The sequence below is a fragment of the Capra hircus genome, chromosome 1 (genome assembly GCF_001704415.2).
Source record: "Capra hircus breed San Clemente chromosome 1, ASM170441v1, whole genome shotgun sequence".
In the NCBI taxonomy this organism is placed as follows: Eukaryota; Metazoa; Chordata; class Mammalia; order Artiodactyla; family Bovidae; genus Capra; species Capra hircus.
In genome coordinates, this window is record NC_030808.1 from 4,843,038 (window position 1) to 4,866,682 (window position 23,645).

The 23,645-nt window shown below is 39.0% G+C and overlaps 1 protein-coding gene across 7 annotated transcripts in view; it reads left to right on the forward strand.

Moving 5' to 3' along the window:
• The window catches only part of GRIK1 (glutamate ionotropic receptor kainate type subunit 1), a 464,784-nt gene that overhangs the window by 380,627 nt on the left and 60,512 nt on the right, over positions 1 to 23,645 (forward strand). For 4 of the 7 annotated variants that reach the window (XM_018049047.1, XM_018048953.1, XM_018049065.1 and 1 more), the window contains 2 exons: positions 17,000 to 17,107; positions 19,843 to 19,887. In XM_018049047.1, coding sequence (XP_017904536.1) covers positions 17,000 to 17,107; positions 19,843 to 19,887 — 153 coding nt within the window. The remainder of the gene's footprint in view (positions 1 to 16,999; positions 17,108 to 19,842; positions 19,888 to 23,645) is intronic. The other 3 variants (XM_018049094.1, XM_018049035.1, XM_018049107.1) reach the window with 1 other exon arrangement.

Below are 23,645 nucleotides of genomic sequence, written 5' to 3' on the forward strand. Positions count from 1 at the left end.
GAGGGTTTCTAAGGCATTGCCCCAGGGTAACTGCACCCTGGGTGATGGTTGGGTGGAAGCCACGGAGACATGAAACCATCAGTATCTGGTGCACATCTTTTAAGAACATCTTTTTATAAATTTTTTTTCACATCTCTTCTGGAATCAATCAAATTCAGTATCAATTGCTCAAACTTGTCTGGGGATAAATCTGCCAAAAGCTTTAAGGGGACTAATAACAATGTCACAAATTCCTGACAAAACAAAGAAACTAACTTTTGGCAACTGTATCATTGAAGATGAGGCTTCACACTGGAAAAGGACCAAGTTCACGCTGCATCGTCCGTGCGAAGCAGCATGGACCCCATCCATTGCTCCTGTGTTGCTGTGCGCCCCTTCCCTGAAAGGTGTTTTATGTATTTTTAATGGGGCAGTAATAACATTATTAAAAATTAAACCGCAGGTGTACTTTCACTAATATACTTTCCAAGTAGTTGGCTAATTAGAGATCTGAAAAGCCCATCTTTCATAATTGGTTTTTTCTTCTTTTAGAAGACTTTATTAGGTGATGGCCGATAAGAAATTTTGCTCCAGACCAAGAGGGAGAAGGATCTAAATGAGAACATGCCCAACCTATTCTAATCAACATGATTCAACTGAACTGTAATAGTATTAAAACAATTGACTTTTTACCATTCGAACTTAATTATTCTACAATAGGCAGGGTAATGCATGTTGCTTCCTGCTTAAAGCAATTCTGCAAACGACAGCTTTGAAGGATGGCATGAAGCAACTTTTTTTTTCTCACCCACAATTTGTGAATATTGTTTTAAAACATCATTAAGTCAAATAACCACAGTCTAATTAAGTCTCTTGTATTTTTGAGGCAGTTTCATGAAATGCCATGGGATTTATTTGACTCATTTCTTCACTTGACTGGAAATTCTTGAGATGCTGAATGAATCTAAACCCCAGAATCCTCATCCTGAGGGAATAAATGCTGCAAAGCATTTGGGTTGAAATAGTATTGCTTAATGTGATGTTAGAAAAACAAAACTGAAGGACTTACTCAGCAGTTCTGCCAAAATATCATGATATTGCTTTAGGCAAATCCCATTTACTTCTTTGTGCTCCAGTGGGCACAGTTGCAAAAGGGTTAGTTAAGAAGTTGTAGGTAGATGAGCACTTGGGATTGAAAGTATAAGATGCTGTCAAAGAATAAGAAAAAGACCCCTAGAGCTCAAATTAAAAATAATCTTTTAAAAAGCTACGTTTACTTGCTCGGTGGGTAAGAAAGTGGTATGTTTATCAAGAAAAGAGTAAATTCAGCAAGTCTCCTGGAGCTGAAAGCAGTAGGTTGAGTAGAGAGACAAAAGAGGGGACTTAGTTCCATATTTAAAGGATTTCTAAGCAAATTGATTCATTAGAGACCTGGATATTCCTCCCTAGACTGGCCATCTTTCTGCTTTGACTTTCAGAAGCACAGTGTTCATTTTCAAATAGGTCCAGGATGGATTCCTAAGACTGCAGGCTTGTGTAAGTAAGCATGGCCTGAGAATTTGGGAAAATTTCCAAACCAGACAGAGGAAGGACTAGAATGGTTGAATCTCAGATATTATCCCATTCAATATCTTCATTTATATAAGACACAGAAGACCTGTGAGGTAAAATGATTATCCTAGAGAACAGAAATCCTGCTATGTGCCAGGAAACCAAAGCTACAGGGCACCGAACTTGAGCAAAATAGGGCTTTCATAGTATGACAGAGGGCTTCCCTCGTGGCTCAATGGCAAAGAATCAGCCTGCCAATGCAATGCAGGAGGTGGGGGTTCCATCCCTGGGTCAGGAAGATCCCCTGGAGAAGGAAATGGCAACCCACCCCAGTATTCTTGCCTGGGACATCCCATGGGCGGAGGAACCTGACTGGCTGCAATCTGTGGGGTTGCAGAGTCAGACAGGGCAGTGCACACATGCACGCCAGAACCGCAGAAGTCTCTGACCCTGGAAGATTCAACAGAGAAGAGCTCGAGCTGTTCCAAAGAATTTCTAATTAAAGTATGTAATTTTTACATCTTCCAAAGTTATAGTATTAGAGATACTTTTTTATGGAAGATTTTACTCAGAAATTCAGTTTAACTCATAAGTTGCTGTTGTTTAGTCACTCAGTGGTGTCTGACACGGTGACCCTATGGAATGCAGCAGGCCAGGCCTCCCTGTCCTTCACCATCTCCCAAAGCATGCTCAAACTCATGTCCACTGAGTCGGTGATGCCATCCAGCCATCTCATCCCCTGCTGTCCCCTTCTCCTCCTGCCTTCAGTCTTTCCCAGTACCAAGTATGTACTATGGATAGAGTATGTGTGCAGCACTGCAAGCTACAAGAAGTGAGGTGAACAGTGAAAGCACATGATGAATACTACACTGCCCCTGCCTCTAAGGAAGTCATAAGCTGCAGGGAAATATGCACACCTAATTGTAATACAAGACTGTTGCAATACAGGCTAAAATTGTATATAAATATAATACTATTTAATCCAAGAGAAAAAGGTATGTATTCTGACTGAAGGGATTGGGGATGGCGTCAGAGAAGAGAAGACATTTGAACTGACCTTGACAGATTCTTTTGGTCTTTCAATAAATATATAATGAGTACTGCTTACTAGGTGTCAAGCCCTATCTTTGGTGATGCTAAGCTACTAAGTCGCTTCAGTTGTGTCCGACTCTGTGCGACCCCAGAGACGGCAGCCCACCAGGCTCCTCCGTCCATGGGATTTTCCAGGCAAGAGTACTGGAGTGGGGTGCCATTACCTTCTCCGATCTTCGGTGATGGGGATGGAGCAAAATAAATGTCCATCCCTGGCCTTGGGAGGCTTACACTCTAAACAAATTTGTAAATTATGAATATGTACAGACTCTGTGAAGGTATCCCCAGGGTTGAAACGTAAGTTTCACATGTAGCCTTTGGGGTAAAACACAGCTAGAGATGGGGAAAATAAGGAAACAGCAGGGAAGAGAAGTAAATACTGTGTTAGAGAGGTGGGGGTTTATTATCTAGACAATTGAAAATATTGTTTCAAGGAAGGGCTCTAAAGAAGATTCTGAAACATCTGTGTACATACGTTCTTGTTGTTTTTCAGTCTCTGAGTCCTGTCTGACTCTTTGTAACCCCCTGGACTGTAGCACATCCGGCTCCCCTGTCCTTCAGTATCTCTTGGAGTTTGCTCAGATTCATGTCTATTGAGTCGGTGATGCTAACCATCTCATTCTCTGCTGACCCTTTCTCCTTTTGTCTTCAATTTTTCCTAGCATCAGTGTCTTTTGCAATGAGTCAGCTGTTCTCATCAGGTGGCCAGAGTATTGGAGCTTCAGATTTAGCATCAGTTCTTCTAATGAATTAGAGAAGGAAATGGCACCCCACTCCAGTATTCTTGCTTGGAGAATCCCATGGAGGGAGAAGCCTAGTGGGCTACAGTCCATGGGGTCACAAAGAGTCGGACACGACTGAGCGACTTCACTTTCTTTCTTTTCTTTCTTTCTTCTAATGAATATTCAGGGTTGATTTCCTTTAGGATTGACTGGCTTGATCTCCTTGCAGTCCAAGGGACTCTGAAGAGTCTTCTCCAGCACCACTATTCAAAAGCATCAATACTTTGGCACTCAGCCTTCTCTATAGTCCAACTCTCCAATCCATACATGACTGCTGGAAAACCCATAGCTTTGTCTATAAGGATCTCTGTTGACAAAGTGATGTCTCTCCTTTTTAATACACTGTCTAGGTTTGTCATAGCTTTCCTTCCAACACTATCATGACTGTTTTGCAATAGCACTGGGAAATGTCTGGAATTCAGTGTAAATGCTTCTAGGTCTGGCAGCAAACAGGAGTTCCTGAACCATGGGCAAAGTGCTGAAGCCTCCAGGCTTCATTCAGCTCCGCATTAATGTATGACCTTTGGAATGTGTGGCCATACCAGGAATCTAATCTCTCATCAGGATAGTGCTCCACTGAGGGAACACTGGCAATAATCAAATTGGTTTGGGGTCATGCTAGGGATTGATTCGAGATTTCAGAAGAGGACCTGTGAGGTCAGTGTGACCCCAAGAACAATCATAGCAATCAGGATCTTTGGGAATAAATCCATTTTCTCGAGGAGAGCACAGACTTTGAAAAGACTCTGTGGATCTCTTTTGCCTATAATACACCAAGTGTCTTCTCCCAGAGGCATCTGTATTATTTCTCAAAATTTCTTTGGATATAAGAGTACAGGATCGAATCAATATATGCCAAAGTGCATGATAGCAGATTTTGCTAGATCAATATTTTGCTGAGAGACTTAAGTGTATGCTTTTTTTCAAATGTTGTTTATCTTCAATGACTAGTTCCATCTCCATCTTCTAAAAACTTCACTGGCTATACCATCCACACCTATTAATAATTTTTCCCAATTCCATAAAATTTTATCAGTTCCACTCATTTACTTTTCAATTTTATATAATATATACTCCCTATACATATGTAAATGATAGATAAATACACGATAGATAGATACTGTGATCACCAAAAAGTTCGTTTGGGTTTTTCTGTAACATTTTACAAACAAACTTTTTGACCAACTTGATTAATGGATTGACTGCTAGACAGACAGACAGATAGACAGATAAACAGATGGGTACCTTAATCATCAGACTGTGAAGTCTGTCACTGAAATCGAGCTCAATAACTGTTTGGTGACTGGTAATTTTTGGTGAGATTATTCAACAAATACAGGTAGGATAGGGTCCACAGAACTGACAAACTTTGAGCCCTGTTTCACTAATTCTCACAGTATAGTATGAGGACCTTCTTCATGGTTGCAAAAGCCAGTGGAATGCTTATTTAAAAAATGCAAATCCCTGGCTCTCACATCAAACAAGTATCCCAGTGATTTTGTGCTCATTAGAATTTGACAGGCACTGCATTAATGTAATTGATGATGTAGTAAGGCAGTTAGTTTTTCACCGACAAGCGGCATAAAGGAAGGCTCTGACACAGAGCAAGGATCACTGCAAAACAGTCTGTGAGTGATCTTATATCTGTTGGGAGAGTTGAGGAGTTTTTAACTAGGTCAAGATAAGAAAGGAACTAGAATTTTATTGAGCTTCCATCTGATGGTCCTGTTAGAAGCTTTGAAGAATTATCTCCTTTAATTTTTACAACAACTAGTCAAAGACAGCGTTAATTTTTGCAAATGGATGTTGAAGAAGTTAAGTAATCTGCTCATAGTGAAAGTGAAATTGTTACTTCCTCAGTCTTGCCCTACTCTTTGCGACGTACAGAGTCACCCAGCTAATCCCAAATCATTTGATCCCAAAGTCAAACTATTCCTGATGTACCACTCTCAGACATCAAAACATGCAAACAATTGAAATGAACTATCACTCTGTTGAAGCGCATCTTATTTATAATGCTGGGTCTATGACTAAAATTTGTATACGAACAATATATGAAGACCAGTGAAGTGACTTTTAGCAGTATTTTTAAATTTTTTAAATGCAATAAGGGATTTTTTTGTTTGTTAGGCTGCTAAAAGCATATTAATTTATGATTGTATTAAATCTTCCCATTTTACTTGAAAACTTCTCCTTTTTCAATTAGCTTTCTGGACCATAAATTGATTCTGTCACATGTTGCCATGTGCTTTCTAAAAGTCAAGACATTATTGCTACCTCAGAATAAGAAAAAGAGATACGCTTGATGAAAAATAAGGAAGACAAAGATACTGAAGAGGGAGGAATCAGAGAGGGTGGTCCAGGAAGAAAGTTCCAAGGAAGGAGACTCATTGTGGCTGGAGATAAAGGGCTTTAAAACATGTTCCACCGTCTTTTCAGTTTTAAGTCAGCAAAAGTCACCAGCATTTTCAGTAAAGAGTCAATGAACAGCCACACACAGGTAAATTCAAAATGGAAATCATAGGGAGTAGGACCATCCTGGGACCCATTTAATCCACTGCAAGCAAGTAGAATGAGGTTCTGAAGAGCAATAAAGGGCAGTCATAGAGAGAAAGTTAGGGGCATTTTAGCCAAACTAGCAGAAAACCAAGAGTTCAGACACTTTCTAGACATTACACTTGCCCTGATATTAACCACCATATGGCAGAAACCAGCATAACATTGTAAAAATTTCAAAACTTTGAAAAAAAGCAAAATGAAAAGCAAAAGAATTCTACGTGCAAATTCCTGGGCTGGGAAGATCCCCTGGAGGAGGGCATGGCAACCCACTCCAGTATTCTTGCCTGAGAATCCCCATGGACAGAGGAACCTGGAAGGCTACAGTCCATGGCGTCAGAGAGTGAGACACAACTGAGCGACTAAGCACAGCAGAGCACAAAGAAGGAATTACCCCGAAGAGGCCGATGGCTGGTTTATTTTGAGTCAGGCTGTCATCAGTCTCCAGCTATATGATACCAACTTTCAGGAGAGGCTGCTCTGCAGAGAGGAAGAGCTCTCTGAGAAGTAGGACCCTAGAAGCTAGGGCAAAAGCTAGGCTTTTGTCTTTCTGATTAAACCTAGCAGATTACAGTTGGGTCAGTTTGGGTGACCCAGGCTTCTAACATGCCACTGAGTTTCAGAGAAGTCAGAATTTTCATGCTGATTTAATCCTTGCATTTATAATTTCTTTTTTTAAATCTTTTTAATTTTCTTGGCTTGAAAATATCCTCTCCTTTTGACCCATATGTGAGGATTTACAATGAGAGAGGTTAGCCCACCCATCTTCATTTTCTTTCCCATGACCTTATCTATAGGAATGAAGAATGATGCTGGAGAAAGAATATGATTCAGACATGGTTTTGAATCCCTCAGATGCATCTTACCAACTGTAGGATCTCTTTCCTCTTCGTTAAAATTGGAACAATCCTATTTACCTTGACTGCCTCCTGTGAGAATCAAAGGAGGTAATATATCACTTAGCAATAGTCAATATATAATTTTGTAAAGTTATCAACATGACTTTCATACAAATGTAAACATGTGCTGTGAAAACACTGATTGAATAATAATGATGGGAATAGATTCCTTAATGATGGAACCAAAAGGACAGTGAAGCTGGTTCGAAGAGAAGTTAAAGAAAGAGCGATTATATAGTCCATCAAGAGAGGCTAAACTGAAAAAAGAACTCTGGGTTAGAGTCAAAACTGATTATTGTCCTACAGGACAATAAAACCATAACCTTTGAGGTTATCTGTTGTACCAGACATAAATTATTTGTATCTCTATTGGACAAAAAGTCGACATGTTAACATAATTTCAGTCTTGACCCTGAATAATAGGAAATAGTAAAACAAACAAAAGAACGAACCCCTGGGGAATTAAATCATCACTGGGTGAGCCTGTTAGACAATGACCCTGAATGACCTTCAAAGCCACATGCAGTCATCCTTCTGTTTCATTTCCAAGTTTTAGACAATTTTCTCAACAATCCCTCTTGTATCATCAATAATCTCTGAAGATTATTCATGTTACGAAAAGTCTGGAGTCATTGTGTTTGGACCTAATTAATGTACGTGGATGCAGTAAGAGCTTTGATTAACTACTTAAGCTTCTTTGTGTATGACCAGCAAATTCAGTGCTTCTGTTTAGCAGCTGCTAAGGTCATAAAATTAACTTCTACATGGAAATTTCAAAAGGTGTCTCTGATTGTATTTTCATAAGCCTCTCTTTTTTCAGAGGTGTTTCAGTGGCTCTTATTGGAATATTAATTTCCTCTTGCTTCTTAAACAAATCACCATAAACTTGGTGGTTTAAAACAACACACGTTTATTCTCTTACAGCTCTGAGGTCAGAAGTCTGACACAAATCTCACTGGGCTACTGTCAAAGTGTTGTCAGGATGGGTTTCTTGTGGACACTCAGTATCCTTGACTTTTCCAGCTTCAAGGGTGATGGGGCTCCTGTAATCTTTGTTTTGTGGACCATTTCCCCCATCTTTAAAGCTGGCAATGTAGCATCTTTCAATCTCTTTCTCTCTTCCCTTCTTCGTCTCTCTATCTGACGTCTCCTGGATCTCTTTTATAAGAGCTTTGTGAATACACAGGGCCCACCAGACAAAGCAATATGACCTCCTCATTTTAAGATCCCTTACTTAATAACATCCCTTTTGCTACATTCTAGCTCTAGGGATTAAAACATGGACTCTTGGTATTTGGGAAACATTATTCACCCTACCAAGCACAGATAAAAAACTAAACACAAGAAAGTCATCTCCACAGTACCTACATATTTTGGTGAATTTGTTCGAGTGGCCCTAACTCTGGTACATTTCCTGTCCTGCCAGTAAATGACCTTCTTCAAGGGATTCTACAAACCATGGAACAAATAATAGGTGGGTTTCTTAAGAGGGCTAGATCTTGATTTTAAATATGAAGACCAACACTTGTTTCTTATTAGTGGGTTTGCTATACCTAATTAATTGAGATTTGTTCTCAGGTGTGGCAACCTTGGCAGGAACTTACTTATAGAACCAGTTTGTCAACCTCTGTCCTGGTAAAAACAGAGGACAGATGTTTATTGATCTTATGCAAATAATCGCATTACCATAAAAACTAGTGAGTTGACACTGAATTCTGAGGAGTAAGGGGAAATAAATTACCATATAAAGAATGTGTCATTTATAGGTGATTACATTGAAGGTTAAAGATAAAGGATATACCTTCCTCCCTTAATAGAGCATTTAAAAACATATTGGCAACACTCAAAATCAAATAATCTCAGTTAGATTTACACCCACTATTCATTTAATCCTCTTTATGTCTTATATATCCAGATGTTGGGTCAGCATTCTGCATTCATAAGGTCTTCTATTCCAGACTTACTAAAAGGAGTCCTGGAAGTCCCTGCTACATTCACAGTTGGCTAAATGATATCACTTTAAACTCTAAAGCCTGTACCAATGGCCCTGCTTCCTAAAATACCAACAGGTAAGAGTATCAGGTGCCATTTTTCCATGACGTTCTGACAATGCTATTCTTTGAAAAAGATCCAGGTATCAGCCTATAGCATCCAGCAAAGTCTTCAGACAAACATGAGAATAAGGCAGAAACCACTTGTTGATGATGAGAACAGATGAGCAGATTACACAGGGGGTAAATTATGAACTTTTATCTCTTCTTTTAAGAGCAGATTAAGTACTCTGAGACCAACTGTCATTTTAAAATAAAACTCTTAACATTCATATAGCATTTGGCATAAAAGTACTCAGAAAATTAAAATATGTCCCCTGGGAATTCCCGGGTGGTCCAATGGCTAAGGTTTGGCACGTTGACTGCCAGGGCCCAGGTTCAATCCCTGCAGAGGGGAACTAAGATCCCTCATGCTGTGCACATAGCCAAAAAAATAATAAAATAAGTATCTTATTAAGAAACTTAGTAAAAACTGAGCAAACTGCCAAATTTTTGACACATTTCTTGGCTTTCTTCCCCAGACTCATTATGTGCAAGTATTACGCTTCAGTGCAAATAAGAGTTCCTTCAAACCTTCTCTACTAGCTACACTGATATTTTTCTGTTCATTATACTTTCTCATAATTTGATACATATTTTCTCTTTACCTTATAAACAAAAGGATACTCCATTACTTTATATATATAAGCAATGCCCTAGGACCACATACATCTTTTAAACACTTTTTCAACATAGTAAATATAAACATATTCATTAGCATGACCCAAAGGTACAACATTTTTATAACATAGAAAAATAACAATAATGGTATATATGCATATATGTGCATACACACAAAATGGTGACTATGTGTCTATATTATCTTATTAGAAATTATCTAGATTTCTAGAAATTATCCATTAATTAATTTGATTTAACATTAGTTCAAGGTCTTAAATTTAAGAGAGGAACTTGGAAATTTTGCTTAAAGTATTATATCACAAAGCATGCCAGGCTTACCTCCCTTCACTATCTCCCAGAGTTTGCTCAAACTCATGTCCATTGAGTTGCTGATATTATTGAAGCAGCTCATCCTCTATCACCCCTTCCCCTCCTGCCCTCAGTCTGTCCCAGCATCACTCTTTGCATCAGGTGGCCAAAGTATTAGAGCTTCAGCATCAGTCCTTCCAATGAATATTCAGGGTTGATTTCCTTTAGGATTGACTGGTTTGATTTCATTGCTGTCCAAGGGAGTCTCAAAAGTCTTCTCCAGTACCATAATTCAAAAGCATCAATTATTTGGTGCTTAGCCTTCTTCATGGTCCAACTCTCACATCTGTATGTGACTACTGGAAAAACACGCAAAGTGCTTGCCTATATTCTTAAAATACCCACTGATCCCTAGACCTGGTCATGGCCCAAACCAGGTGCTTCTGGGCCACAAAGAGCTCCCCTAACTATGCACCAGAAATAGCGTTGCAGAGACAGCTCATGGTCTGCAACCAGACGTGGATCTGCTGGTCTTTACAGCCAGCTTTGGAAGATACATAGCTCAAGCTATGTGTTAGGCATGATATTTTCAGTCTGATATACTTGAGCAAAAATCAGAATCAAAACAGAATCAGAAGAAAAGAAACAGAAAGGGAAAAAAAAATCATAACAGAGAAAAGCACATTCTATCCAGTTCTCAAAAAAAAAAATTACATGTCTTTCAATAGGAAACTATTTACTCCATATACAAAATGAGAAAATTGTGTCAGGATGTGTCAGGGAATATTCTAGTTCTAGGAATGGGGGCTTTATGTTCTTTTGCATGTTTAAGTCCCCTTTAGGAAAAAAAAAAATGAAAGAAATCATTTTAACTAAGTGAAGTTAAAAATTGACTCTTATAAGAGTTAAATGCTGGCCACTTTCTTCCTCAATACTAAAATTTTACTTTACTTGGACAATGTATATCATCTTGAGAAAGAGCATACAAATGAAAAAGCATTAATGGAAATGTTTGAAAATAATGAAAAACTTTCATTTTTCTTCTTTCATGTCTTGATTTTTGTCTCTTGACCATCAAATAACATACCTTATAAGAGGAAAGAAAGTCACAACATTTGACTCACTTGCTATCAGCAGTTGTTATCAAGAGGTCTAAAGCAGAGTAGAAATTAAAGTGATTTCCTAAAATAGGGACAATAGTTTAAGTATTGTTTTCAGCTAAGTATACTATAATTGTCTTCTGTACAAATGCTTCTACATAAGGCAAGCAAATTGTAATTATGACTAATATAATTATATATCATTATCTAAATTGCATATGCTTCAGGCTTGTCTCAGAAAATGGATTCCTCATGGATCTTATTCATCAAAGTCATCGTCTATTCACCCTGATCAATAATGCATTGGTGTTTCAGTAAATGCTTATCCACAATTAGTTTGAAAAACAACAAAAAAAGAATATATAAGAAATATTCATCTAGGGACGGGAAGCAGAAGCACACAGGTAATTGTGGCAGTTAGGGAAACTGGACTTTGAAGGTCAAAAGATATTTCACTTCAATAAAGGACTAGGCAGGGTGTCTTTATAGATATTGAGGCTGGAAAGGAAGCATTGTTAGAGCATGAAAAGAGGACTTTTTACCACTTGGATGAGCAGGGAAGAGAAATGAGAAGTGGGAATTACTCTGCACCACTGATTGGAACACAAAATTCAAGAATATAACCAGCACCACAGAATCCAAACAAAAGGACACAATAGACACACTTAGTGGAAATAAAATTGGATTTCTGAACTGGGTTTTAAGACCTTGCTATGAACTATATGCTACGTCAAGATATAAGTGCTACCAATTTCTGTACATTTTCAGAAAGCTCCATAAACTCTGGACAATGTATCAAATTGACTCACAGCATGACCCCCATGAAGGAAAAGCTGCCTCTAGGAAAAAGCTTTCTGAAAATCCTACAGAACTTAATGGTGATAACTACATCCTTCCAAACATATCAGGAGGAAGGTTGGAAATACATGTTTTTAGAAGCATGAAGAAGGGGTTTGAAAACTGACTTAGTCCAAACCCTTAACACAGTAGAGATTTGCACTGAACCAAAGTCATAGACAAATTGCTCTCTACTCTCACACAGCTGCTATAACCCTAATGCAATAGCTTATTTAGCAACTCTCAGTTAACCTATTAATCTATGAAGCCAGCCTTTGACTTGCAAAATATAGGGGAGTGACCTGAGTACAAAAAGTAGGATTGGGATATGATGAAGAGAAAAGAGAAATTACAAAATCAGGAGGTGTGTCTAAGTACATACAAGAGGAGGCTCCCTACTTGTCTTCCATATTGATGTGTTTGTCCTAATGCAGAGAATGAGATTACCTATATCTCAGAGAGTTTGACAACAGGTGCTAGTATTGACCATAAAAATACACCATCACTTTTTTAAAGTAGGAGCTAATGTTTGGCATTATGGTCTCTCTTGGCGATGAACTCTGAAGGCCAAGTTCTATTATCGGAAAAAAAAAAGAAAAAGGATTTTTCTGTATGTGTCATAGCACTTTAACTCACATCTAGTTTGTCCATATAAGCAGCTTAGATGAGAGGTGTAGGCTTTTCCTGTCCACACATCATTTCCTGACATTAATTTATCTTCCAGCATTATCAGGTGATAAAGTATACTTCTTCATGATATCCATTCCATCTGAATGATAGCCAGAAAATACGTTTTGTGCTGTGTTGGTTCTGGACAAATTGATTCCATAGCATATTCTTTAGGTAAAACTTGAGTAGCAACATTATCTTAAGAAACTCTATCTATCTGCTATAGAACTCCTTCTATTAATACTTGATGGTATTCATGGTGTTCAAGTTGTTGAGACAGGGAAATGAAGGAACTGTGCTGTCCCTGTGTTCATACATAGAAATGAGAATACATTTCCGTAAATTTTGTTCTGTGAGAATGACCCACTAACCAGCCTTCTGCTCACAGTCTTGAGCCATTCTCCTTCAGTTCTGCCAAAATGTCTTGCTGTAATGGACACCTGCGCATGACACTCGTAGGCTTGAAACACTCCAGTGATTCCCAAATGTCTGTGGTGCCAATGAGTGTGACTCGCAACACCTTTACAAACAGGACCCTACTTTCCTTCCCAGGCTCATTTCTCATCATTCCTTATCTCCCACGATGGATCCATCGCAGATACAACTTGTTTTGTGTTTCAGATTTTACTCAGGCTGTGAATCTTTGGTCAAGTAACTTCTCATCAAGCTCTTCCCAGGTGGATCAGTTGGTAAAGAATCTGCCTGCAATGCAGGAGAACTGGGTTTGATCCCTGGATTGGAAAGATCTCCTGGAGTAAGAAATGGCAACCCACTCCAGTATTCTTACCTGGAGAATTCCATGGACAGAGGAGCCTGGCGGGCTACAGTCCATGGGGTCGCAAAGAGTCAGACACAACTGAACGACTTAACACAGCACAGCATAGCACACTTCTCATCTTTTCAGAGTTCAGGCCTTCTTTCCTCAAAGTACGTTTCCCTGCCCCCTTTTTTTTTTCCTTCCAGTTGGATTAAGTAGGATCCATACTTCTTTCTTCAGTTACTATGTGCAAATTTTTTATCCTCACACGGTGTTTCATTGAAATACATTAATGTGCTTATTCCTACTAAACTATAAACTACTAGGTGGTCTCTTTCCTGATGCTTCTTGTCACCAAGAAGATGAAAACCAGAAACACCAATGATGGAAGCCCCAGTCCCAATAGTCAGAAAGATTGTTTGTTCCTTGTTCTATTCAGGCCCTCAATGGGTTAGATAATGACCTAATGCTCTATTGATTCAAATGGAAAGAGCCTCACAGACACACCTGGAGATGATGTTTAACCAGATACAGCATACTATGACCCAATCAAGTTGACCCATAAAATTAAGCATCGTAACTACAAGTTTAAAGTCAAGGTTAGAGTCATTTATAGGTGACATTAATTTATTATACACTTTATGTGTTGAGAGAAATTGCATAAATAGGAAAAAATATTTCAGAACAATGAATTTGATGTTAATTTGTAAAACAAAATACAGACGAAACCAGAAAAGACTACACCTGTGAGTACTGACATTAACAGTGACGAACGCCAAAGTCTAGAGCTTTGAATGTGGGGAAGAAAAATAAGAGATGGCTGTAAAAATAATCTCCATTAAAACGCTGAATGCTTTCAATGTGGTAAGAATTATATTCAGTTCAGTTCAGTTCAGTTGCTCAGTCATGTCCGACTCTTTGCGACCCCATGGACTGCAGGACGCCAGGCCTCCCTGACCATCACCAACTCTCGGAGTTCACTCAAGCTCATGTTCATCGAGTCGGTGATGCCATCCAGCCATCTCATCCTCTGTCGTCCCCTTCTTCTCCTGCCCTCAATCCCTCCCAGCATCAGGGTCTTTTCCAGTGAGTCAGCTCTTCTCACCAGGTGGCCAAAGTATTGGAATTTCAGCTTCAACATCAGTCCTTCCAGTGAACACCCAGGACTGATCTCCTTGCAGTCCAAGGGACTCTCAAGAGTCTTCTCCAACAACACAGCTCAAAAGCATCAATTCTTTGGTGCTCAGCTTTCTTCACAGTCCAACTCTCACATCCATACATGACCACTGGAAAAACCATAGCCTTGACTAGGCAGACCTTTGTTGGCAAAGTAATGTCTGCTTTTGAATATCCTATCTAGGTTGGTCATAACTTTCCTTCCAAGGAGTAAGCGCCTTTTAATTTCATGGCTGCAATCACCATCTGCAGTGATTTTGGAGCCCCCAAAAATAAAGTCTGACACTGTTTCCACTGTTTCCCCATCCATTTGCCATGAAGTGATGGGACCGGTTGCCATGATCTTCATTTTCTGAATGTTGAGCTTTAAGCCAACTTTTTCACTCTCCTCTTTCATTTTCATCAAGAGGCTTTTTAGTTCCTCTTCACTCTCTGCCATAAGGGTGGTGTCATCTGCATATCTGAGATTATTGATATTTCTCCCAGCAATCTTGATTCCAGCTTGTGCTTCTTCTAGTCCAGCGTTTCTCATGATGTTCTCTGCATACAAGTTAAATAAGCAGAGTGACAATATACAGCCTTGACGTACTTCTTTTCCTATTTGGAACCAGTTTTTTGTTCCATGTCCAGTTCTAACTGTTGCTTCCTGAACTGCATATAGGTTTCTCAAGAGGCAGGTCCATGTAAATCTCTCAAAAATCCTGTATGGATTAACACTTAACCCTGAGATAACCCAGGTTTAGATTAAGTAACTTGCTTGAAGTCATACTTCAGAGATTTAAAACCAGCTCTGCGATAAACCCATACTCTTTCCACTGCATTGCTTCTGCCTCTTGGTCAAATGGGTAAATATATTCAAGAGACACACATGGCATGAACTCTATGGATATAGTATAGCTCTCAGGATCTTTTTCACATCTTACATATATCTAATGAATTTGGTAAAGTCGGGAGAGGGAAAATAGCTAAATGCATACAAAGGACTGAGTTCTTTATCCTCATTTGTAAGTAAACTCAAATTAGGCAAGGTTATCACGAATAACCTAATGATTGAACCTCACAACCTCTGCGGCCTTATTACATGAAACGACCTAAGATCTCCATTGTGAGTTCTCTGAAGAGCAGACTACTGTGTTTTATCTGTTTTATTTTATTCTGTTTGGCTGCACTGGGTCTTCATTGCAGTGCGTGGGCTTCTCTAGTTGCGGAACTCAGGCCCTAGGGCAAGGGTATCCAGTAACTGTAGCATGCAGGCTTAGCTGCACCATGGCATGTGGGATCTTAGGTCCCTGACCAGGGACCAAACCTGTATCTCCTGCATTGGAAGGCAGATTCCTAACCACCGGACTACCAGGCAAGTCCTAAACTACTGTGATTTTTAATTCCTCAAATGATGTTGATATATGTAGTAGGCTGAAAAGTGGCTCTCCCAAAAGATGCCCATGCCCCAGTCTCTGGAATCTGCCATTGTTACCTTATATAAACAAACAAACAAACAAAAAATTGCATATGTAATTAAATGAAGTATTTTTCTTTAAATGGCATTTATTTCTCACAGTTCCGGAGGCTGGAAGTCTAAGATCAGGGAGGCAGAAGGGTTGGGTTCTAGATGAAAGCTCTCTTTCTGGCTTGCAGATGGCTGCCTTCTTCTTGTGTACCTCTCTCATGTACCTTTCCCCACCCCCGCCCCAGTTTTCTGAGAAATAAGTAACATACTTCACTGTACAGATCTGGGCTTTCCAGGTGGATTAGTGGTAAAAATTCCACCTGCCAACACAGGAGACTCAGGTTCTATCCCAGGTCAGAAAGATCCCCTGGAGAAGAAAATGGCAACCTACTCCAGTATTCTTGCCTTGGAAATCTCATGGACAGAGAAGCCTGGTGGGCTGCAGTCCAAGAGATCACAAAAGACTCAGACACGACTTAGCGACTAAACAATCACTGTAAAAGTCTAAGATGAAGAGCATAATGGTTTGATTCACATATATAATGAACTGATTACCACATAGATTCAGCTAGCATCCATCTTTTTTGTGTTTTTGTGTTATTTAGTATTCTTTTTTCTCCACTTAAATTACTCCCTTTAGTATATCTTGTAAGGCAGGACTAGTGGTGACCAAATTCCTCAGCTTTTATTTGCTCAAAAAAAAAAACAAAAAACAAAAAAAACCCTTGGTCAATGAATTATATCCTTTTCTTGAAAAACAGAAAGGGGCTTTACTTCACCTGGGCAGTCCCTTGAAATGGATTTGGATTGACCTTGGAAAACCAAATGTTGTGGCTTCCCAGACTTTGTTTAGTCCATGGGAAGACCATACAGTCAGTCTTCCTATACTCTCCCATCTGAAGGGCCACTGTTACAGATTTGACTGATGTGAAGATGTTAGAACTGAAGAAAGAAGTGTGTGCTAATATAATAGTGAAGTGTTCCGCTATCAAGTTACTGAACTAACACAATGGTTTATAACACCATGATGAAACTGAGCAATTGGATACTGTGATTAATTTGAGGTATTACAACTTTGACAGTGTTAAGGATTATAAGTGTTAAACAGTAACGCCATGTTCCTTTTGTCCATAGGCTCAGTGGGATGGCTTGACTGGGCGTATCACCTTCAATAAAACCGATGGCTTGAGGAAGGATTTTGACCTGGACATTATTAGTCTCAAAGAGGAAGGAACTGAAAAGGTAACCTCCTTGATGATAAATTTGGAAATTACAAAGGAACACCTCTCATGCATTTTACTTGACCAACAAGTATGGGAATGATGAAGCTATTTTCCCAGGCTATTCATTTATGTCCAGTTTTCTAGCTCACTCTCTCTGATTTGCAAATTGATGTTGATGTACTAGATTCTTAAATTGTATGTGTTATCAATGCAATGCTAATGGCTACATAGTGCTTGGCATATTTACAAACATGATGCTGTTATTACATACAACGCTAGGGGTGGGGATCATTAGCCCCTTATTTCACAGGTTCTAAGAAATTGAGTTCAGACTTGGAGAATCAGAAGCTGTCAATGATTTATCTTTGGAATGACACCCAAGGGTCAAAACTGAATTTTATTTGTACTCCATTTTGAGATGGGTGACAGAGGACAGAATGAAGCAGAATGTAAAAGGCTTACTGAAGCAAACTAACTTTACATCCTTAATTTTATGGGGAAATTTGCTTTAACAATGTATTTTAATGTTGATTTTGATTTTAGGATTATTATAGTTGTAACTCTCAACCTCTCAATGTTTCAAGTTACTATTTAGGGCAATGCAAATGGAAGCTATTTAATTGATTAATAATAATAATAATAAGGACTTCACTGGTGGTCCAGTGGTTGACTCTGCACTCACAAGCAGGGACAAGGGTTCAATCCCTGGTCAAGGAACTAAGATCCCACATGCCACACAGCATAGCTAAAAGATGAAATAATAATAATACAAATATTTAAAAAATAATAATAATAAAATAATTTGCCTTCTCTTTATTACACCAATTTAGTATTCACAATATATATTGTGAACTCACTATATATTGGGATAATTAACACTTATAGTGAAGATGTTAACTTTTAGAACCTTAAGGATAAAAGATCTTGAACCTCCCCACCCTCCACCCCCCAAACAATTGTCTGAACACCTAAACTCTATAATCCAGTGTTGTTTTTCTTTTCTTTTTTTTTTTTTTTCACTTTTAGTGGACAAAAATTTATGCTTAATGTAAAAAAACATCTCTGGGAACAATATTTTACTTTGGGGGTGATTTTTTAAAATGAGATAAGGTTTCCATTTCTATTTTGTTGCTTTTGTTAACCAAGACACATTTGAAAAAAAATAAAAAAGGAAGTCCCTCAGTCATGTCTGACTCTTTGTGATCCCATGGACTGTAGCCCATCAGGCTCCTCCTTGCATGGAATTCTCCAGGCAAGAATACTGGAGTGAGTTGCCGTTTCCTCCTCCAGGGGATCTTCCCAATCCAGGGATTGAACCCAGGTCTCCTGCATTGTAGGGAGACTCTTTACCGTCTGAGTCACCAGGGAAGCCGCTGAGACACATTTGCCCCACTGCCAAATAGCTTACTTAAAACAAAGAAAGATGAATTAGGCTGAATGTGAAAGGTAGTCTCTAGTGTTGAAGAGCGTGAAGATAATGAGTCCACAACTTTGAGAATCCATATTAGTCATGCAAATTTCCCCTTGCAAAAATGCCCTGTTTTTCATCTCTTCTCTTCCTCTGTCTCTTTCTCTCCGTATGTGTCTCTGCCTCTTCCTCTCTCTGCCTCTCTTTGCCCCTCTCACTGTTCCTCTCTGCCTCTCTCTCTCTCATTTCTTCACTCTGATTCCCTCCTCTGTTAGTTTAACGCACTCTGACAGAGCACAAGGCACCCACCTAACTTCTGTAATGGAATGTGGACGTTGGGCTGCAGGGAACAAAAGGAAAGAAAATCATACTTGTTGCAGACTTAAAGGCGATAAGGGTTCTTTTTAAAAGAAAATGTCTGCTTCTCTGTACATGCTTTTCTGCCTCCCTCTCCACTGCACTGACAGACTGAACTGCGGGAGGAAGAAAGTCTGTTAAGGAAACATCTTTTTGGCTCAGGCTTGTGATGAAATAGATGGAGCTATTGTTATGCTCTCCCAGCTATGTATATGCGGCAATATTGTGCACATTATAGTGGCATTTTTCTAACAAAGGCAAAATCGAATTAGATGAAAGTGTTTTCTCAATTTGTTTCTCAACTCTTCATTGTTTGCAATAACTTTTCTTTCTTCAGGTGACTTGGGCTCAGTCCCTGAGAAGGCTGACTGAGCCTTAAGGCAGTGAGGGAAGCCATCCTATCGCTCTCAGTTGGCAAGGAAGGAAATGCCCAATCATTTCATGTCAGCCTCTTGTGGGATCCATAAGGAAAACTGTTTTTTAAAAAAAGCCTATTTTCTCACTTTCACTCAAGTTTCTAATGCCAAGAAGCACCTAGGCAAAGAATAATAAGCACACTTTGTTCTCACTAAGGAATAATTGTGTGTGTGTGTGGTGTGTGTGTGTGTGTGTGTTTATGTGTGTGTGTGTGTGTGTGTTGCTTGATTGACTAATCTGGTTATAAATGACTTTAACAGGAATGATGAAGACCTTAAGCTCTGCAGCATAGATGTGCATATTCGAAAGAATTTTGCTTTTTTTTTTGTCATGCAAAAGCAAAAGGGAAAATCAGGTTCCACCACCAAGGAGAAGTAACGTCTGTAGGATTCAAGTACTTGGTCCATGTCTTTACTGTACCTATTCTCAGGCTTTCTGTTGAATGAACATTCAAGATTCCAAACAATGGGAGGGGGTTGTATCTGTTAGCACTCACGTACCATGATGCCTTTTGGCTTCCATGCTCCATTTTAATTAAGCGCTATTTTTATTTTTCCCCTCTGAAAACCAAGGCTGCTGGCGAAGTGTCTAAACACTTATATAAAGTGTGGAAGAAGGTTTGTACATGGAGAAAACCTGCAGGAAATCTGGGAGTGGGGTGGGAAATACCAAAGGAAAAGCCTGCATCCTTCCAGTTTTGTCAGACCAGTAGCTCTCTAATTGCAGTTTAGAGGCGAAATTCCACGTGAAGGGAGAACATGGCTTATTGAATATGTTGCCTCTCAACAACATTGCCTGGGAATTGAAACAGACTTGAGATGGATTGAATAATGATGGATTAAATATTTCCCTCTAGATTATTTTTGTTTCTCCTGGGTAGGACCAGTGCCTGTTAGGACTAAAAGCAGGTAAGCTGCAACAGAAGCAGACATTGGTCCATTTATATTCTTTCTTGACTCTAAATATTTTTTTCCCTAAGGGGGAAAAAATACAATAGATTTGATCCATCAGACTAGTCAGACAGGCTAAGGCTCCAAAGGGGCCGGGATATCTCCTTCAATGTCACCACCACAAAATATATGAACCGTTTTCAGAAATTCCCTTGTATTACATACCATCTTCATTTTATGCAGAAAAACAAAACCTTGTTAGAACATATTGTTTCATAATTTGCTTTAGAACCACAGTTATCAGAGGACAAAAACATTAGAGATTTTGAAAAGGAAATGAGATTGTCTTATAAATCATAACACCTACTATTTCACAGCTTATTGTACAGTATTATGTTGTCAATGAATGTGCACAGATTTATTATAGATGCAAAAGTGAGACATTACAAACATTCTGATCAGGAAAACGTCCCAGCAATATGCAAACATTGTCTTTCAATCTATCTCCCTCAAACCACTTGCTAAACTACCTGCTGATTGACATATGGACCTTAAATTACTCCAGGTTGTTCAACTTGAATGGTTTTGTCAGGTTCACTTTCATCTTTTGAATTATGAGTTAAGTCACAGAAAGTGTAAACAGTTTCTCCCTGTAGTCAGAAGCCTTGTCTCCCTTTTGGAGCATACTCAGATGAGCTCCAAAATGTCCTGCTTTTAAGTTTAAATAAGCACAGATTTAATAACCTTGTTTTAAATTTTGATGAAGCAGGCTACCAAAGGCACAAGAAAGACAATCCCATCTCCTCTATGCTAATACATACATGAACCTAACCAGTACCCAGAAAAAAAGCTTATTGCACTAATCCAGCTTGAGACTCCAGGCATTTCCTGCAATGTTGAATTAATTCAAACCAAATATCCTCGGGAATGAAATTCAAGTCCTGAAATTATTCTCAGGGGAGGGGAATGTCCTTTATTTGTCACTAAACTGCAATAATCTCCCCCACTTCCCAAGGATGCACTTCTTGGCTTTCCTCCATGCCTCTGTGCCTCTTCCTTCTGCTGACCCATTGTTGCCACGTTGCAAGCTGTATATACTGTGGTGTGCTGTTTTGTGTTATGACTGCTCATCAACAATTTGTAGTAATCTGAGCGCTAGCACAGAGACCTGCTGAGACCCAACCAACACACTGTCTTCTCCCTACAAGATTCCACCTTACAGCAGAAGGATTCACCCTCATTGCATTCTAATTCCAAAAGCTCTTCTCTACATACTGATGCTTTTCAGTCGAGAACAGTCTGCCTGAAGTTCTTTCCAAGGAAAGGATCTGGCGGTCTTTACAAAGCTCATCACTAAAATATATGTTTATAAAACTCATCATATAGGAAACAGAGTCACCTCTTTCCCCTAGATACTTGATTATGCCACTCAGCAGTTTTGAATTTTGAGTTTACGTGAATCACACACCAGGTTTGAGAGATGGGTCTTAGTCACTTTCTGAGCATCCCTTTGTCACACTACCTTTTTTAAAAAGGACTTGCCTAATTGCATTTAAGTCCTCATTTTCAAATACTTTCCTTTGTTGTCCTAGATGATAAATGACTGCTCCCTCATGCCAGTTTACAAAGTGAGAGAAGACAGGACCAGACTATTTAGTTTTTGAGTATTCCTCCCCACAAGGAATTGATCCACCTTCCACTGCTTCTCACTGGGAAATTACTGCTGACCACTTTTGCTGTACAGTTTGAAAACTAAGGTTCTGCTTCCTAGAGGCAATCTTCCAGGGTCAGAGGACAGGACTGAAATGCTAAATATCTTGGCACCTGGTTAACTGTAGCCCTCCCACCAGTACTTAGTGACTGAACAACAACCTCCCAGCATGGATGAATCATGGGAGCTTGCTTTTTCAGAAAGAGACATTTGTTAATGTGTTATTTTACTTCAGTTAAATAAAAGGTAAAGCCAGTTGACAACTTTGGTTTAAAAGACACACATACCCCTGTATGCAAACATAGACACTCTACTTGCTTTGCTGATTAAAATGTTTGAAAATATAAGGCTGAGGTCATTCAAACCTCATATGTAAACTCTCCACTTCCCATGAATCGCTTGATCTTTACTGTTTCTTGATATTCTTTTAGTCTAGATTTGAGGACACTTCTGATACACCAACAGTAGGAAAAATTCTTCTTTTTCTTATTTCATGGAGGAAAGTCTACACTGATTGGTACTTTGGGACTCATTAGGTTACAAATGCAGCAGCAATGATATCATATCTTCCACACTTTTTCATGAGGCTGGTAAAAGAAACAAAGCCAGATATTAAGCTGTGGGATGTATTTGTCTACAATGTTGCAAGGCCAATCAGCCCTGCCATTTCAAATATTAGTGTAAATCTTTGAAACACTTGGCTTTAATAGAAATAAGAGTTACTGAGAACACACTTCACTACTTAACAAATTGGCTAAAATGCAGTTATTTTCTCCAGCTTTCAATATTTATTTAAAAATTAGGTTCCCCTCTCCCCAGTGCCTAAGTCAAGGTTTAATGAAAAACACAGCAAGGGCCAAAATGAAACACAGTCTTCGTAGAGTTAGAATTCAACTGTTTACAACCTAAAACATAGTTTTGGCTAAAAATTCATAGACTCCCTTTTGTAGTTAGTCTGAGATATATTTCCTGGAAGCAAGGGTCCCTGCCCCCAAAAAGTGAGAAGAGGGGTGGAGTTTAGAAGAGAGGGAAGAAAAAAATTTTTCCCTTTATCTTGAGTTCAAAACCAGACAAAGAAAAGTAAAGGTTCTTTGACCAGCAGGCACATGTTTCATGCATTCTAAGTGATGGATATTACACTTGATCCTGGAAAGACTGAATGGTCATTAAAGGTGTTATCCTACAGCTTGATCCTACCTCTAGTACTCTCTCTGCACACAGGATCAAAATACTTTCAAATGCAAAAACTACCCCCAAACCCCATTTACCTAGACCTGTCTCCTTTTCACTATCCAACTAGCCCTTATTAAGTATAAAAAGAAGACAGTGAAATTGAAATAGTTCACATCAATGAACAAATCTGTAATAATCCTTGAAACTACCTCAAAGAATTTATATTTCTAAAAGGAAAATTTGTTGAGCTAAATGAATTTTCAGCTGCTGCATTTGGTCAGTAAATATAACTGAACAAACAGAAAAGGAAAGAAGCCTAACATTCCTACAGGTGAAATTTAATTTAATCATCAGAAGAGTTCTATTGTCTCCATTTTACTGGTAGGGAAATTAACTTCCCCAGGATCACACTGCTGGTAAATTGCAAAGTTAGAATCTGGACAAGAGTCCATCTGAAGAGCTCATACACTGTCCAACCAGCCAGATGTCCTCCCAGTGGAAGGGTATATTTAGAGGTCAAGCTTGGGTCTACCCTGTCTATCGCAGACCGCATCCAGGTATTGGTGTTCCTAAACTGCCCCTGTTTTTCATAGCTCCTTTA